The sequence below is a fragment of the Corvus kubaryi genome, unplaced genomic scaffold (assembly GCF_017639235.1).
Source record: "Corvus kubaryi isolate FWS band 111438036 unplaced genomic scaffold, C.kubaryi_AGA036_p1.0 37398, whole genome shotgun sequence".
In the NCBI taxonomy this organism is placed as follows: Eukaryota; Metazoa; Chordata; class Aves; order Passeriformes; family Corvidae; genus Corvus; species Corvus kubaryi.
In genome coordinates, this window is record NW_024581137.1 from 53,586,141 (window position 1) to 53,605,353 (window position 19,213).

Genomic DNA, 19,213 nt, shown 5'->3' on the forward strand with positions numbered 1-19,213 from the left:
GAAGGAGGGGGGAGCAAGCATGGTCCTAATTTTTCTAAAGGAAAGCATGGCTGAACACCTGCTGTTCCCCAACAGAATAATATGAATTTGCATCAAAAAGGGGTCCCAATCAGTTGTGCTGGCTGCTTTTGAGGAGAGCAGTTGTGTCTGGAGGCATTCTGTTGGGGGAGATGTCTTCCAGTGAAAGCATTTTCCACACAAGGGCCGTGGGGCCCACCCCGCGGCTGGCATTTACTGAGGGGTGGAAATGCTATTTAAATTTCAAATGGCCTCAAGTTTTCACAGTTGCCATGTCAATAGATCAAGTTCCTTGAAATACATTTTAAGCGGAGTTTACACAGAGCCGCGGGAGCCCGCATTGACTCCAAGGGCTGCCTTTATTGTGCCTCCAGCAGCGGTAAGTCAATATGGCACATTGAAAGCAGCCCTGCTCTGCTGCTCAGTGAAAGTTAGCAAATTCCCCCCGTCTCCTTCCAACTCCTTTTTTTGGGTAGCAGCATGTTTAACTAGCTGAAATGGTCTTTTTTTTCCCCACTTCTTTCTTCTCTTTCTGACTTGTTTCAGCAAGGCGGTAATTAGATCAGACTACCAAACTCATCACATCTTCCAAATGCCCGTCCAGGAATGGCTGAAAAACTGGAGTTTTCAGCCATTCCTGAAGGTAACAGGAAAACAAGTGGCTCCAGGACAGTGCTGATAACGGCAGGCAGTTGCTTAGTACAGAACAATAGAAAATAAAACTTGGAAAACAAGACAGGCCAGAAGAGTGGTCATATTTCATTGTAGGAGGTGATGAAGGTTACACAGCTGTTGTTCCAGGAACAACATCCTCTGGGAATGACCTGATCTGACCCTCCCTCCCACTGTTACCCTTACCTAATCATAACTCTCATTCATGTATCTTCCCCCCCCCCTATCCAAAATAGCTCCAAGCAGGTTTGGGGCTTGCAGCAGTTGTGGGTTATGGGCAGAGACTGCTGGAGATGGGGTTGTCTCCAAAGACGAGGTAGGATGGACGTGGCTGCTCCTGGGAAAGGCTTGAGATGTTGCCATTAACTTCCCCAGCTGGTCCATCAGGGTGTGAATGTACCTGACACAAATGTCATGGGTTAGAACCACTGGACTTTTTCTGGAGGGATGGTATGTGGAGCAATGCATTGTGCTTCTGCAATGCTGTTGTTCATGGCTGATGCTGGAATCAAATTTTCTCACTGGTCTTCTGGCGTACGTCCACATTTGGAGCATGCAGTGGGTCTGCAGCACTGCAAACTGTCTTCTTTGATTTCTACAAGGCATATTTGAAACACTTCTGGAGAAGCTGTGTGCCCTTCCCTGTCCATCATCCACTCATTTGTGAAAAACAGTCATTTCTCCTTGGTATGACCACCACACAGGCTGTCCCGAGCACAATGCTCTTCAATTATTTCTCTCTGTGCCTTCCCAGTGGGTGGGTGAACCTGAACATCCCCATCCGTGGTGCGCAGACCGCAGCAGGTTCTGATTTTGAGTTTGGCCTGCTTTGATATTTTACTATCTGCAGTCTTCCCCCTCGTGCTGGAGTAGCCAGTGAGGAAGCTGCAGCAGTCTGGAAGCTGGAGGGTAGGCTTTGAATTTTAAATGCTCTGGTATGAGCTGTTTTGTTTCTGTTTGGATTGCGCCTACCACTTCTATCCCCTAGTCCTCCCCTGCCAGGATAAATCACTCCTGAGGTGACCACGCATTTCCTGGGGAATACCATTAACTTGAGCAAGCAAAGGCATGACCTGGCACGGTGCCATGTGGTGTTGGGTGTTGATGATTGATCCTTCGATTCTGCAACCCAGGGAATGCTCCTCTTCCTTTCCCAAGGCTCTGGTAAAACTCTGTGATTGTGGTACCCAAAAAAGCATGGTTAGATTTACATTCAACCAGAAATAGAGGGTAGCATGGCAGAAACATATGTCTTGATTCCTAAATGGGAAAAAAGAAAATATTTAGGAAGGAAAAGCAGTTCTGTGACTAATTATTTTTAATTGTTGTCTTTTTTAAAAAAAGATCAAGATTGTTATAGTGCTTCTTTCCCTCCAAAACATCTACAAGTGATCAGGCTACCAAACAGACTAATTAGATGTCAAATAGACTTCAGTTCTTAAATTGGTTTAGTTACACAATGCAAAACATCACATTGGGAAGCAGATGGCGTGTCATTTTTAATATGTCTTGTAACTTGCCTGAAACCACTTCAAAGTTTCCTTAAAGAAAATATTGTTACTACTGACCAAAAGACATGCCACTGAGTAGCTCTCAGCATAACAACAAGATGTTGGGTCAGTGTCTTACAAATATTGTCAGTGCCTTCAGTGGCTTCAAAATAGAGGTATCTATTTAAAGGGGTTTATATTCAGTGGATAAAGAGCTGGTGCTGTCTTAGAAAGTCAGGACCCTTTAATTGGGACACAACTGGACACCAGAAAAAATGAAGGCTATGATATAATTAGTTTTGAAAAATTCTTTCTCTGTGCGCAGACTTTATAGTTCAATTGGCAAGTCTGCAGGGCTGTGCCTTCCTTAGGAATGCCTGTATTGCCCTGGAATCTAAATGATCCATTGAACAGGAATATGGAGGACAAGAAACCCTGCAGCAGAGGGGGGAGCCCTTACCCTCGTTTGCAAAAACATGAAAATGGCCCAATATCTTGTAACTCGAGTCATTACAGCATTAATAAAAACAGCATTAAGTGCTGCCAGGCTGTTCCATTACAACCTTAATTACGGAAAGAGTAGGAAATGAGTGTTTGGGTGAAAAACAGCATTAGGATGGTGGTGGAGATTAAGCAATACCAAATTGGAGGGAGAGCTGTGCTCCAGTGATCAAAGCTAGGAGATAACCTCAGTTGTATTTCAAATCCATCCCCCAAGCTATGCTTCGGTGGCTTTGGAAGGGGTTTTAGTCACATGGGTAGAAAGGTCCATGAGATACTGACAATAGCAATGAAAACGAAGTCAGTAGTATGTGAAGGGATGAGGGGTTTTTTTAATAGGCTCTAATATATATGAAATGTCAGTTTAAGTATCCTCAGATGATTTAATGCTGGAAGAAACACTTCTTTCCATTATAGGTTTCACTAAATATTTTTAGAAGAGTATTGGTTTGCGTTGGGGTGAAAAATAGAAAATAAATCAGTGTAGCCAAAATAAGGCGGAGAGTTTAATTTCTCTCTGATATTCTTCTTTCATACACAGCTATTAGTTTCTTCTTAGTTACTTAAAAATCCATTTTCTAAAGGAAAGTGATAAATGCAAAGAATTAGTTTGAAATTAGTATCTTAACGAGTTGTGCAAACTTTGGAAATATCTTCTTTGAGCACAAAATAATAAAAAAACTAACAAAAAATAGTGGAATTTCCTCCCTCCCTCCCTTCCATCCCAATCTCTTAAATGGCAGGAGGAGCAGGGTAAGCTTGCCATGGGGCATCCTCGTATCAAGGATTCTTAATTGCATAAGAGTCTACTAATTTAATATATGAACAAATACCAAACCCATTAATTGTGTTGATTTAAAACCTATTTCCCCTCTTTTCTTTCTGCTTCCTCCTCCCCAAATCTTTTTACATATCCATCCTATCGGCAACAGACCACTGTTTGTGAATTTGGGTGATGTACTGACCTTTTTTGGAGTTGAGAGGCTGCGGCTTGCACGGTGAGGGCTGCTTTAGGAGGAGTTTGGATGCCTTGGAGGTGGGGGATGCTTTTTGCTGGGATGAGGTGTGGTCTAAAACCGCTGTTGGATGTAGGACCTTTGTTCATCCTCCTGTGGAAAGAGGAAAACCAGGTAGCATAACACCTTCCCTGGGAAGGGAAGAGGGGAGATGGCACTTTTGAGTTATTTTCACACCCTTTAGTCCCCCTGCTGGTTACACAGCTTTTAATCAACCTCATTAGGGGTGTACAGGGCCTCAATCAATCTCTGGGCGATTGCTCCCAAGGATGTCTTGCTTAGGGACTCTCTGATAAGTGAGTTTGGCACCAGAATGTGCTGAAGATCTTTGTCTGTGATGCTAATTGCTTGTGTCATTCCTCTCCCTGCTGCCAGCTATGCAAGGTTCTGGAGGTTTTCCTGAGCAGCAGAGAGTTTCTTTGGAAAGAAAACAACCTTGCTTATACTTTTGATCATTTTATGTGATTGGTTGTGGTTGGTTTTCAGTGCTGCTTGGGGGGATTGGAGGAAGTGGTAGAAGTTTGGAGAGGAAGCCCATGTGGACTTAGTAGGGAGCTGGGGGGTTTGGAGGGTTCTTCTCACCTTTGGGTACTTTAGAAAAATCTGTTTCTAAAATAAATTAAAGAAACAAAGATGTAAATCAAAAGAAGTAATGAGCAGGATTGCTTGCCCTTGGTTCTTTGTGCTTTCCCCAAAATGGGGGTGTGTGACAACATGGAGCTGCGTCAAGGTCATGAAGTTTTGCAGAATAGCAACCAAGTGGAAGAGAAGGCAAAAGTAAACACAAAAAAAGACTGGAGTTAGTTTAGTTTTTTGATGGAAAATGGCCATCCATGGTGCCTTTGTTGCACGCTACTTTCTATCGAGTGCAAATCACATCATAACCTTATATCCAGCTCTTGGAATCACTTTGTTTTTTTGGTGCCTGTTTGGTTTTGTCCAATGTGGTTTTGTGGGCCCATCCACATTTTTACTAAGGATTTACAGGTCTTGGGGAGCACCTTTTAATAATACTGGCAATAGAGCAATAGACTTGCTTTTATTTGCTGCTTCCCTAGACCCTTCATAAACAGTCTGTGCATCAGTACCTTCAAAGTCCTCATCCCTTGAATTATGGTTTTGAGAATTTGGATCAAATAGATTTTGATCCATTCAGTTCTCCTTTTTTAAAGGCAGAGCAAAACTGGGAATTTAATTTTTTTACAAAGGGGTTACAGAAACTTTCAGCACAATCATAGTTTTTTACCTCGCTGTGGGAATAAAGTGCATTTAAGAGAAATCTGGTGGGGGGGCGGGTTCTGGGGTGCCTTTGCTGTTGAGTAAGTGTGGGTGTTTTCTCACCTTCCTGGTGGCACTGGATTACTGGCTTTGTGTTACTCTGGAAGAGGAAAAGGTGTTGGAGAGGAAGCAAGGAGCATCTCTATTGCCCATCTCACACGCTGAACCCTACCTTGCTTGCTATTCTAACTACAGATGCTTTACTTTGCTGTTTGTTTGCATGGAGGTTCAACTCTCACAAGTAGCCCCTTGATCACACATGCAAATTTCAGTAACTAATTTTTGTTTACTCGATATCAAAAAAAATCCACCCTTTTAGCAGCCTCCCTTGGTGGCCTGCAGAAGAATGGGAAGGCCCCCTATTTCCCCCATTTTATTTTCCATAAAATGCCAGGATTTTGAACAGAAAACCTGACAAGTCGTTTCCTATCATGCATTGTAATTATCTATTATAATAGGGAATAAAGGATTAATTAGTTTTCAAGCTGCAGATATGATTTAATTAGTTTTCAAGCTGTATCTGAAACACCTGTCTTGGCAAAATCAAAGTGTTTTCATTTGAGGGAGAAAAAATAGGGGAGTGGGAGGGAAGGATGGGGTCTCTGATGTTTGCTGACCTGGGGGGTTGTTCCCCCATTTTCCACCCTTTATGAGGTGTGATGTGTTTTTTAAATGCCCAATTTATGTTTAGTTGCTCTCACGTGCACATGCTTGCTCAGGACACATCATTGCCAGTTCCTGCCACTCTTCCCCAAAATCAAAGAAATTTTGAGTGTTCTCTATAGGACGCATGTTCTGTCTCCAGGGATGTCACAGCAGAGAGAAAAGGGCCAAAACCCTCTGGTTTTTGTGAAAACCTCAGCTCCAGTCACTTTGCTGGGAGAGGCCAAAGTAGTGGTCACAAAGCTCTCCTCTGGTCATTGATTTGGGGGCAGTGCAATGCTGAGTGGCCAAAGGATGTTTTTGGTGTATGTGAACAGCTGAAGTCTCCATTGCAGGCAGCAGTGCCATTCCATTGGGATTAAACATGATTTGGGAGGAAAATGGGTGCAAACCATGAGGATTGAGGGATGGGTTTTATTGTGGCATCACTGCTAGCACCTGGCACTGGAGGGATGGTGCAGGCAGGTGAAGCCCCTGCTGCAGCTTCTCTTGGGGGCCAGCTCTTCCTAGGACTGAAACTGCAGCCTCTCTACTGCCTTTCCCTTCCAAAACAAAAATAATAGTTATAACAGTAGTGGTAGTAATAGTAATAATAATAGCAATAACAACGTCAACCACAACAGTAACAGTAATAAAGGATATATTGTAATATATATAGTATCTATTACATCTATATTGTATGTTTTATACAGTGTTTGTAATTATTATTTTTATTAATATTATGATCATCATTATTATCAAAATCTGCAAGGAACTAAGCTGGTTCTTCCTCTCTCCCCCAACAAAACCGTATTTCAGAGTCACTCTCTCCCCCAACAAAGCATATTTCAGAGTCACTCCCTCCAAAGAGGTGTGCAAAGGAATGAGAGTTTTGCTTTTTGGAGGTGAGAAAAACAAACCATTTCTGAAGAAAAAAGCTGCTTTTTTTAAAAATTCAGTATCTGTTTTTCTTGGCGCATATATTTTTTTTTCTCTCTCTCCATCTTCCTTTCTCCCCCCCACCCCCAATTTTAATTTGAATCCTGCCTTGTGGAGCAGCTCTCCCTCCCCAGGCAGGCGCAGGGTGCAGCGTGCTTCCCTCCTGTAGTAGTAGTAAAGGTCACGCTTCCCTGCGGTGGCTTTTTTGGCTGGGTTATTTTTAACTCGGATCAGCCCATCCGCGCTTCTCCCTCTCCCTTGCACCGCGCTCTCCCACTTCAGGGTCTGCGGGAGCAGAGCAACGAGCCGACTCCACTTGAGTTTATTTTCCTGTTGTTATTATTTTATATTTTTTAAAATTTATTTTTGGGTTCCTCTTCTTTTCTTTCCTTTGTTTGGTTTTTTTTTTTTTTTTTTTTGGGTTTTTTTGTTGTTGTTTTTTTTTTTTTTTGGAACCGCTGGGGCTCTGCGGTTGGGTTGTGCCTGGGTGCTCGCCAGCAGCTATAAATAGCTGTTGTGTACAAGCAAGAAGTGCCTGAATGAGGTTGAGCGGCAGGAAAGGAAAAGCCCCTTTTGGCTTCCAGCTGGCTGCGGTCCAAGCAGCGCATTGCTTCAGCAGATGAGTGTTTTGAGGTAGCGTGGGAAGGAGAGAGCAGTGAGTAAGATGGTCTTTCTCCGGTTAGAGGTGTGTGCGGATGTCTCCGTGTGTGTGTCTTTTGTTGGGCTCTGATTTTATGAATGGCTGCCTGCGGGCAGGGTGGCTGGTGATGCTGCGGGCGGCCTTGGTCCCTCGGGCCTCGGGAAGCACGTGAGGATGCTCTGGAGGATCCCTGGTGAAGTGGTGCCGGGTTGGGAAGCAGGTAGGTTTTGGGTGTGGTTTTACAACTGCTTCTGATGTCACTCAAGTTTCTTCTGCCTTTTTTCTTCTGGTCTGGAAACGCTGCGTTTGAACTGGGGCATTGCACGTGTGGATGGGTGTCCCAGGCTTCTCAGGACAGCCCAAGATCCCAGTGGGTTTTGGACTTCAAGCACGGGAAGTGGGAATGGTCCCTCTGCAGCAGAAGGGATGGGACCGTCATGCACTGCTCCCTTGTCCCCCATCATCTCTGGGGCTGAGCTGTTGGTTGGGTACCCCAAAGAGCACTCACAACCCCAAACCTGCTGCTGAGGCTCTTCCCGTCCAGGGGATGGTGATGACTTCTTCAATTACTATGGCACCCAGGTACAACTGAGGCTGTGCAAATAGACTAGAAGGAAACACTCAAAATCAATGCTTCATAAATACATTTTTCCCCTCAGTGCATAGATAACTGATTTTTAATCAAAGACTTTTTAAAAGAAGACTTTTATCTCTTTTTCTCTTTATATATGTATTAAAGAAGCAAGTAAAAAGCACTTTTAAGTGCCATATAGAAGCACGGATTAAATGCCAGTTACTATCGAATTAAATGAATTTTTATCAGAACACTTAGAGACGCTTTTTCAATAAAGACTGAATTGGAATGGGGAACACCTGACTTCCCTCAGTCCAGTTCTCTCAGCTCCACTGAAAGGCTTCCTAGGAAAACCACAGCTCAGCCTGGAGAGCCTGCCAGGTTTGTGGGAAGGAAAGAGGATGAGGAGAGCTGGGGGTCTTTGGCTTTCACGTTTAAAACCAATAAAAACTGCACAAAATTTCTTTTTTTTTTTGGATTTGCTAAATTTTAGTCTGAAATTTGAATATTTCAATGAGTTATGACAAACTAAAACCAGGTGCGAAAAGTAGAAATTTAGGGAATTTTTCACTTTTCCCTCTCTTTATGATAGTTTGTTTGCAAACTCAGTGAGAAACATTTATGATAGAAGAATACGATGTCTAAGAAGTACAGTTAATGACCTACTCAACTAGGTAAGATTTCCTTAAAACTTTCAAACTGATGAATTAACACTGCAAAAAAAAAGAGCAGGACGTTAGGGATCAACTGATCAGCTGATGATGGCAGCACTGGATTTTAATAGTGATGATAATGAGGAAATGATTGCTTGTGAGGCAGGACAATAGAATCAAGTGTTTATGGTTGCCTGTGCTGTGTCCTGATGTGATTTAGCAGTTATTGTCACCAGAATAACCTCAGATCCTCCACAATGTGCTTCAGAAAAGCCATACACTGTGGGGTTTGCATTCTTAAATATTTTGGGGACTTTCCCTTTTTTTATGTTGGTTTTTTCTTTGTTTGAAGCTTCCTGCTAATTGTGTTGACCATCCTGCAATGCGGGTAATGCAGTGTTAATTTAAAAAAAAGAAATCAATCTCCTTCTTTCTGGTTTCATAGCTGTTCAAATGCTATAACTGCGTTGTGTTGCTGGATCATTTTTTCTTTTCCTTCTGTAATTGAATAGTCTCAAAATGCAGGAATGACACTCTATTTATTTGAACTGTTTAGAGGAAAATTAATAGGGCTATTTTTATGATTGGTCTTTTGTGTCATGGTCTTATTTTTCACTATCTGATTTATGTGGCTAGAGTAAAAGGACAAAAGAAAATCAGCCTCATTTGAATTGCTGATATTTCTTTTATAGAGGTTTAGGTTGGGATTTTGTAATTTCTGCTTTTGGATCATGACACAGAGAGCTCCAAGCAGGAGGACCTGAAACACGAAGTTTCTTTTGTGCTGTTGTGATGTCAGGGCTGCTTTGATCTCCCAAGGTGAAATGTAAAATGCTGCAAAATGTAGGATTGGTTGAGAGACCCAGGGATGCTTCCCCCCCCCCCTTCTAAATTCTTCAGGTGTCTGGATCAGAGTGGGACCCTCAGGAGGGAATGGGATGGGGTGGGAGTTGGTGGCTGGAAATGCCATTAGGCAAATTTGAGTGAAGAAGGTCGCCAGAGCCCTCTCTTAAACTCAAGTGAAGGTTGCAACCCGCAACTCCTGGTGGGGCACTGTCCTCTTTGAGGCTCCAGGATTGCTCCCAGATGGAACCCAGACGTGGAGGGCTGGCTTTCCACTTTGGAAAAGGAACAATTTGTTCTGCACGGTGGTGTTTGCTCATGCTGGTCAGAGATCAAACGCCAGGCTGAGCTGGGAGTTTGCAAGGGACTGTTTGGAGAGTCTGTAAAGAAGTGGACATGGGGGCACCTCCTTCCCGACCAGGTTTGATCCTTCTCCTGGGCTATGTTTTCTGCCTGATGCTGGCTCTGGGGGTGGGGGAGGTGTTTTAGAGGTGCTGCTGCATTTGTTTGAGCAAACACAGGGTTTGGGTGGGGAGAGTGCATTGGGAGCTGGAAATTAGTGACTGCCCGGCAATGTGTGTCTGTGCTGGGGACTCGCAGTGCCGAGACAACGGAGTGGCTCGAACCTCTGGAATGGGACAGGGGGCTGATGTCCCTGGCAGTGCTAAGGGGCGGGTGATTCCTCAAACCCAGCCCTTACTTGGCTGCACCCAGCTTATCTTCTCACCCCTCTCTTAGCAGAGGAGTAAAGCACGAAGTCCCACACTTTGTTTGTTTTGCCCGTGGTGAGCAGCTCTGCTTTGATATGATCCATTTAAAATGCTGAAAGTTCCTTTTTCTCAGCCCTTTGCCTTAGAGATGATTTGAAGCAGACAGATATCATCAGCTTGTGGTTCTGCCCCTTTCCTCCCCGTTCCTGGTGTGAAGGTCTGTGAGGACACTGAGGGGGTGCAAAGGGACTGGCCGCCCCTCCAGGGGCTCCCCGGCATCGCTGCCGTGCTGAGCCTCATCCAGAGGTCACCAGTGCATCCTCACCTTCTCTGGCAACAAGAACTCCAGTGTCCAGAGGGACACTCTTATCTCTGTGATAAAATGCTATTTATGTGGAGGGTTTTATTCTTGTTGTTTTGGTTTGTTTTGGTTTGTTTTGGTTTGTTTTGGTTTTTTTGTTAGGTTTTTTTTTTTTTTTTTGACAAATAGCCTTCTTACAGTCACAACTCTGGAAGAGTTAAATCATCCAGCTTTAAGGAACATGAGCCAAGTGAGGCTTTTTGCTGCCTGGTCCCTGGGAGCTCCCTCTCATCGGTGGCCTTGGCTTGTTTGTGGAACCGTAGCTGATAGGGAAGTGTTGTTCTCTAATAAACGAGAGATAGCGACTAAGGAGATGTTAAGAGCAGAAGGTGCCACATGAGAAACAAACACCCAAAGCACTTTGGGGGCTGCTGGCAGTGATTGCCTTCCTGTGTGGACTTTGGTTCATTCCTGGGTTGCACAGTTCATGGACCACATCAGGGTGTTAGGAAGTTACTGCTGTCTCTGGGGCCAAACCCTTCTTTTTGCTGATTGTGGCACAATGCCTCCACATTTTACATTGGTTTTGTTTGTCTGTTTGTTTTTTTACTGTATTGAGGCATTTTAAGTTAAAACCTGGCATCATAAGAGGATTTTTTTTTTTCTCTAAGCATCTATGCTCATAGTTAGGAGCTGAAAACCTTCTGCTTGAGGTGGTGCAATGCACCCAAGTTTCACCACTCCAGAAGGGGATTCACATTTCCTGGTGCAGCTTGGAAGGTCATGCATCAGTGGTGAGAGGCTGAAACCACACTGCTTATTTGAATGACAGGCAAAACAAAGTACGAGACTTCATGTTTAACTCCTCTGCTAAGCCAGAAAAAAAGGGGAATGAAAAGATAAACTTGTTCCTCTTCAAAGACCCTATGGCCATATTGGTTTTATAGATGTTATAGCCATACTTGAGGGCCACTTTTGCTTCATCCTGTTGATGAGAGGAAGGATGAAACAGTCATCAGACATGCTGGGCATGTGGAAAGTCCTGGGTTGATCCACTGCTCTCTTGCTCATTTTCCCCAGAGTCCTCCGTACGTCACTTTGTCTTCCAGCGCCCCAACCCCATGCCTGTAGCCAAAGAAAACACTTTCCAGCTGCCCTGGGAGGCTGGAAGTGATGTATCAGTGTTCGTGGGGTACTCAAATAATAGATATAATAATTAAAAACTAATGCATTATTAATGGTTTATTAATAATAGATAGCAATCACGAATGAATAATTATAAGAAAAATAAGTACACAAATAATAGTTTAAGGAGCAGTTATGTACTCACCCAGCATGTGCCTTATGAAATTGTCTCCTGGTTATATGCAGATTGCCTCTGTGATAATCCTGCATGAGTATAAGGTGTCTTAGGTGATGAGATTGCATGAGTTTGGGTTGGATTGAAGGACTTCAAGTGAGTTCAGTGTGCAAAGAGCAAAATGCATCATCCCCAACCAAAAAATCTCTTCTTTATTGCTACTTATGTTTTTACTTATGTGCTTATGTTTTCATATGTGTACGTGCATGGAAGTTATGGAGAGGGGTTTGTGGGGTTATTTCAGCAGTAAAAGCATTGCTGGATACTTTCTCTGTTTGAACTTCGGAGTATGAGATTGCACATCTCAAAAACACAACTCTGTGCAAAGGAGCATATTGGTGTGTACGGTGTAGTTAGAAGTATAATTAGCCTTCTAATTAACGAAAGTCTTGATTTTGACATCTGAAATAGTGTACTGGTGGTAAGGAAGAATACAGGTTGCTATGACAGGGTCGCAGTGTCCCTGGTGACTCTCTGAGAGCTGCTGGTCCCGGGCACTCTGGCAGAGCTGCCATAGGGATCCCAGTGAAATATGTAGGGCAGGGATATGTGCTATTAGGAGAATGATGTAGGCACGGTGCCACGGAGGTAGAGGTTAAATCATTGTGGCCTAATGCAGATTGGCACTAAACCTTGCCAAATTAAATGTTCAACCTTTTCTCTGTCAGAGGTTGCAACCACCGGTGTAATTAAGAAAAAACAGTAATTTTACTCTGAGAGAGAGTTCTGAGAGGTCTTGTGCCTTGAGTTGCAGGAGTGAATAGTGCAAATGTCTGTCAAATTCAAGTGTTCATACTAACAGGTTTTTACCAAAAATGAGCCTGCAGGGAGAATTAATTCTAGTGCCAAGCAGAAGCTTCTGCTGCAAAATGCCATGGCCTAAAGAAATGGAGAAGAATGGAGGGTTGAAAGGAAAGGTAAAACCACTCTTTTCGTTAGTGAGGTGTTAATGATAATGGGCTGCTTGATGGCTGCTTTAGGTGTGTCCGACGGGCTTAGGGTCAGACCCCACCCGCTTCTGGTTTTCCCCATCAGAGAAGATCCTTGGGATAATAGGCTTTGTGTTGAGCCTTGTCTTTCTTCTATCTGTCACTTTCTAACAATTTGGAGCTCTGCTGGTTGTAAACTTGGTTCTAAATTAGCTAGTCTTTAATTTTGTTGCATGTTTTTCTGTGTTCTCCACTGCGTTCTCTAACTCTTCATTTAAAAGGAAGTGTAATGCAGGTCTCCTCTGAGCAGAGGTAGCAATGAAGGGGATTAAAAATAAAACATCTTCTTACTCTTTTCTATTTCTCTCCTGTTTTAACACAGAGAAAACTGGAAGACTTGATTTCTCGTCATAAAAGTGATTTTAAACAGTTGAGCCATTTAAACCAGATTTCATTTTTGGCTTGTTTCTTTGGCATCGTCATTCACTCAGACCAGTGAAGTTTACTGGTGACTAGTGTAGCCTCCTGGTCTGGAGAGGCATGAGCTCTGCAGGAACAGTCGTGCTGGTTTGGTGGCTCAGACATTCATCAGTTTTTATGTTCCTTGTGATGGTGCTATTTTTTATTTTCTTGGAGCTCGTTTCTGCTGTAGCTATTTGGGGTCCTCTCAGCAAACTGTGCAAAACCAAGCACTTCTGCTGTGGTGACTCTGCAATGCTGGAAAGAAATGGTTTGGTTTTTGTGTTGGGATGAGGTGCTGAGTTTCTTATTCTTTTTCTGCCTGGTGAGAAAACAGAGCTGTCCCACTGCAACTGATACTTTCCATGGCGGAAACAACACAAATGTGTGTGTGGGGATATGGAGGAGAACATCCGCTTTCTGGGGTTAGAGGACCTGTTTCAGTGGGAGAAAATCCATTTCCATGGGCTGGAGGGTCAGTGAAGACTCATCAGAGGTGACAATCTGCTAGTGAGGTGGCAATCAGCCAATCTGAAAGAAATCTTCAACTGGAGTGAGACTCCCAGGAGCCACTTAGTCACTGATAATCAAGCCCAGGCTCAGCAGCTGTGCTGGTCCTTTCATCTTTCCAAGATGACCCGAGTGCTGTCACAGATGTTCAGGTATCCTGAAAAATTCCCGATTTAATGGCATGGCCCTGACGGCCGCAGCATCAACCCGAGCTCTGCCAGGAACAGCCCCTGTGGGTGTTGTTTGACTTGACAGATTGAAGGTGCTCGTTCAATTAATGCTGCATCATGGTTCTCTTTCAATAACGCGGGAGGTGTCAGCAGTTTTGTTTACAAGCCTCCGTGCTCTCTGCTTTAAGTCATTCCTGACAAAAGGAAGTTTAAATGCTTGCATTGATTCCTGGCTCCGCACTGCAAAATATCCACATGTGGCAAAGACGTGGAGATTTTTCAAAGCAGCCTAAAGGATTTAAAGTGCTTTTGACATCTCGGGCACTGAGCTCCCAGGCCTTGGACCACTGCTTTTAAGCACCCGTGAGTCACAAACAGATTTAGAAGATAAAATGCTGGATGCTACTAGTTCTCTCAGCACATCCTTTGCTTATTTATTCTTTTGGAGAAAGCATGCTGACTAAAATCACCCTTTGTAGTGTTTAGAGATTCATATTCACAGATTTTGGTCTTTCTAAAAAACATGTTGGGTTTTGTAAAGAAAGAGATGGCTTAGAAACAAGATTTCTGGAGACTTTGTTGTAAGTCTCTTCCCTGCCACTGAAGAAGCTACCCAAAAATATAGTCCTTAACAATTTTATATGTGACACATGTAAGAGTCTAAGATGCTTTCTAGTTTTCAAGTAACAAGCTTGAAAATAGCAAGGTGGGTTGTGGTTTTAATTTGTGGTTTGGGTTGGGTTGTGTTTTTTTGTAGAAACCCAAGTTTTTAAGAAAACTTGTTAACTCTTTCCACTTTTCTATGGACTCAAAAACATTCCATACTTGAATGCTTCCTTTGAATTTTTTTTTGAAATGTCTGGTTCTGTGTTTCATTCAGACTGTCGTATATTAAGAAGGCCCAGTATTGGAGGAAAAACGTGGAAGGAAAAAAGAAAAAAACCGCCCAGAATTTCAGTGTGAAACCATTTTACATGTCAGATATATTGGAGTTAATTGGCTTTTGTATCATGTTCATCTGCAGTGGATCTACCAAAATAGCCTAGATGATTGCTCTGCTCCGTCTGGTTATTATCTTGCTTGTTGTAATATCCCCGTGCCACGCTGCTGTGGCCGGCGCAGCTGGGAAAAAGCCCGCTGGAGATTCCCGAAGATCTGCTCTGTGATATGTTAGCAGCTTGTCAGAGGCTCACTTGACAAATTGAAAATTAGCCAAATGCTTTTTCCAAGCTGAAAGTAGCCCGAGATGATGTCTATGCATTATACCTAAGAGCTCTTTTGAGTTCCTTAAGGTGCCTGACTCCAAATACTCCTCAGATTATTAATAGTGCCCTAATAAACCTGGAGAGTGATCCTATAAATTCAACATGTTCGGAGGTCAAACAGTGAAGTCAATATTAATTAATAGTCAAATGCAGTGTTTTATTTCATGTAATCAGCCTCCAGACAGTCTGAGCAGTCTTGGAGGTTAGTTACGCTCAAAGAGTGGGAGCGATGCCAGGGTGTCCCATGCTCCATCACTATAAAATACCAAATAATCTGGAGCTGTTGCATGTAATAGCTGAAGATTTAATGTACCTCCTGAAATGCTCTGTGCTCCTTCATAAGGGGTGGTAGGAGCGATGTGCTGGTGGACCTTGAGGTGGTTTCTTGTTGCCCTCTCTGCCAAAGTGAAACAACAACTCAAGAAGCTGGTTTTATTATGAGGGCAGGAGAGGGGTGCAAAAACCCAGGGGTTGGGGTGACCTCAGGTGGTCGGAAGGTTCAGTGGCTTTGTGGTGGCAGCTCCAAGGCAGAAGTTTGCAGGGAGAAAGGAAGGACACATGAAGAAGCTCTGCACTCGTAGCACAGATGGGAAAGGAGAGGGGCTCCACAGAGAGGGAAGGTGTAGATGAGGTGCTTGGGGATGTGGTTCATGGGTGGGCCTGGCAGTGCTGGGCTCATGGTTGGACTGATCTTAGAAGTCCTTTCCAACCTTAATAAGTCTATGATTCTAAGTGAATGCCCTGATGCCAAGTCTGGTATAAACTAAATTACTTCAAATTTGTTTAACATGCACTACTGGGAATATTTAAAAGAGTAAAATGCTATTTTGAGGAGACTGTCAGATTACTGTGCTCAAAAGCCATTTCATTCATTCCATTAATTTGGAGGAGTGATTTATAGATTATTCTGCCTTTCAATAGCTGATCTGCCACTTCTGAAAATTCCTCATAAACTTTTCTCCTTTGCCTAGCTGGTAGTTGACATCTCACCTGATTTTCACCGTGGTGTAGAGTCACCCTTGGTGGACAAGGGTGTGTGATCCCAACAACTCATTGCAGGATGTTTAATAATAAAAAGCCCATCTTGTCCAAAAGTTCTGCCTTCACTCATTTTCACACTACCTCAAAACTACAATGTGCTGCAAATGCCACCCTCCAACCCCAAAAAGGGCTGAGGGGGAAGAAAGGAAGACAAAAGGATATCTGCTAGGCTGATGCACAGATTCCCCTTAGCCAAGGATATCTGACAGTGCAAAGACGGATGCTTCATCCAGGTGTTTGTATTTTCGCCTCAATCCATTATTAGTGTGAATTAAGATACCTTTTGGCTCCCATCTCTCCTCCAAGCGACAGGCTTCTCATAAGTTATTTATGTGGGATGTGTCACCTTATTAATTATATTCCCATATAACCTGACGAGGCTGATACAAAGTGTTCCCTGGCGTGAGGAGGATTCATGTGTGATGGAGCTGTGCTGGATCCATGGTGCTCATCTCCAAACCTACACCGTACTTCATTCTTGGGGGAAAAAAAAGTAAAAAAAATTTGCAGAGATTTGTGGCCAGATAACCCAGGCAATGCTTCATTTTTGTGGAAGGAAAAAAAAAAGAGATTTGTGGCCAGTGGAAGGTTTACTATTGAATTTTTAAAATACCATGTATACACACATGCACACTTAAAGAGAATACATGAATATAAAATAAACATATATTCACCGCCAGTGCTAGTTATGGTACATTAGTGTTTTAATTCGATTTAAATACATTTTGCTTGCCATCCCTTGCAGCTGGAGTTGCAGTCTCCAGGTTGCAGTGTCTACAGTGAAGTCCTCCCCTATGGGGCAGCTGGGTGCAGGGTAGAGTTGAGCATTTTGGTTCTTCCAAAGCAAAACTTCCCTCTCTTTTCATGTATTCTACTGTTGAAGCTGCTCAATTCACTCCAAGAACATGAAATTTTGACTGAAGCCATCCTATGTCCCAGTTTTGGTCCCTGCTTAGTGGAGCACATGTTGTTATTCTTGTTTGGACCCAGCATGTATTAATTTATATTGCCTTAATGTCATGGCTAAGGCCTTTGCTGAAAGAGGTGGACTAAAGCATGTGGTCTGAATGCTCTGAACTGGTTGTTTTTAATAACATTAACCAGATGTTAGGCAGCCTTTGAGGGGGACGTGTAGATGGAATGTAGCAGTGACATCTTTCTATCAGCTTTTCTAACAGTTCGAGGACACAGTTGTTTATCACCCACATTTTTATATCCAGGTGAAATAAATGTTCCAGGTTTTAGCTATTTTTCAAGAAAATTGTCTAAGTCCTTTGCCATATCTTGGGCTTTCCTTCCATGAGCTCTTCTTATCCCAAGTATTTCCTGAAAGGTGTTTGGTGATGGCACTGCGTCTCTGCCCTCTCTGCTCCTGCTCAGCCTTTTGATATTGGTGCCAACTCCAACGGATGGACTTTTTGAAGGTGACGTGTGTTCCTACAGCTGTCCCAAGTAAAGGCTGCTGGCTTGTGAGAGCTCTGCTCTGCCATCATCTTGGCCAGATGTTTTCTCCCATCTGGACTGTCTGGGGTACAAAGCCCAGCTGCCAGGTGGAGCTGCAGGAGGCATTGCCCCATGGGTCAGCCCTCCAGCAACCCGTTCAGCAAACCTCTGGTGGATGGGGCATCCCAGAGCTCGTGCAATCCTGCAGGCTTCTACAGCTGCTGCCTTTTCCCACCTTTTTTTATTAATAGCACTTGGATTTCATCTCAGGCTGTAATGGATTTTGTGCGGTTGAGAATCTTCACTCAAAGGTGCCTCATTGTCAGCTTCTCCTCGGCCACTGAAGTGCTTTCTCATTCTGGCCACATGCAGTTTTTAGCCTAAAACATCTGAGTTTTGAGTGTGTACTGTCAAGCACGTCTCAAGACTTTTTGGTTGGCAAAGCACGTGTGCACCGAGCACCGAATGGTCCACCATTACAGTGGGTTTTCTTTTAATGCCAAATAATCAAAATGGTTTAGCTTGATCCCTTCTGTCTACACAGTGTAAAAGCAGGAGAAATAACCAGAGATCAAATAATTTATTTGCGAGATGGGCTTTTGGGGTGTGTTTTTTTCCTTTTAATCCAGGGGGTGAAAGATCAGTCTTGGCTTTGTTGGGGATGAAGGTGTGTTCCTGTGGGGTGGGTTTAAATTTAGCTGCAATCTGGTAGGTCTTCTCATGAGAAAACTGTCTGCTTCCTCTTCCCTGTAGTGTTTCTTGCTCTATTTTTGTTGTTGTTGTTTGGCTGGGTTTTTTAAGTGTGTGCCTTCATAGAATCATAGCATGGTTTGGGTTAGAAGGGACCTAAAAGATCATCTACCATCCTGCCATGGACAGAGACACTTCTCACTAGACCAGGTTGCTTCCACAAAGCCTAGAAGCTTGAGCATCTTTTAGTTTCAGTTTAAACATGTGCTTACGTGCTGCTTTGGGTATTTGGATTGAGGATTGAGCCCTGAGCTGCCACTTTCCCTGAGAATTCGTCTAAAAAATTATCACAAACCTCCAGGTTTTTTCAGCTACACCTGTGACATGAGTAAATAAATAGCTCAGTGTTTAATACATTCCAAAACTATATCCAATAACCCTTGTTGATCAGACAGGGGTATTTTGGGTGAGACCATCCACCCATCTGGTATTTTTTTCACTGATATCACAGTGCTTGTATTTGAGATTTTTATTGCTGTAGCTACATCAGCCAGGGATGGATCAGCCACAATGCTGGGGGAACTGTTGGGTGATTAAATACCTGCTTTTCAAGCAAATTCCTCTGTTGTAGGATAGGTTTGAATGGATGGAGCTTGATTAATGCCCACAACTGAGTTTGGGCATTCATGCCTGAACTCCAAGTGTCACTTTCATGACAGGGAGAAGCAAAAAAGCAGTGTCAGGAGCTGGTTTAACTGGTGAAGTGTCGGTGTTGAGTGAGAGGAAGGTGATGGTGGGTGGGAGTCTGGGGTGTCCACCCTGGCTGTGCTTTGCTCTCCAGCCTGGCAAAGATTTTGTAGGCTTCAGCCATAAAAAAATAATACTTAAATACCTCAGTATCTGGTCAGGTCTGAGCCTTAGAGCTGATTTCTTAAAGGATGTTGGACCCCTTGTGTGATTGTTGGGTTTAAGTGATATCTGCCCAGGCACATCCAAGTTTGGTCTTCCATCTTCATCCTTGTTTTTTTCCTGAGTGCTGAGAGGCTTTGGGTGGGATGCTGAGATACCC

General features: G+C 43.4%; 1 protein-coding gene across 2 annotated transcripts in view; it reads left to right on the forward strand.

Annotated features, from left to right (window-relative positions):
* Positions 1-19,213, forward strand: part of ACVR2B (activin A receptor type 2B) — a 104,857-nt gene that overhangs the window by 30,400 nt on the left and 55,244 nt on the right. Inside the window, exon 1 of one of the 2 annotated variants that reach the window (XM_042042905.1) lies at positions 9,605-9,687. The exons of the other annotated variant lie outside the window; for it this stretch is intronic. Within the exon in view, the coding sequence (XP_041898839.1) occupies positions 9,663-9,687 (25 nt within the window). The 5' untranslated portion in view covers positions 9,605-9,662. Of the gene's footprint in view, positions 1-9,604; positions 9,688-19,213 lie in introns of those variants that run through there. 2 annotated transcript variants of the gene reach the window in all.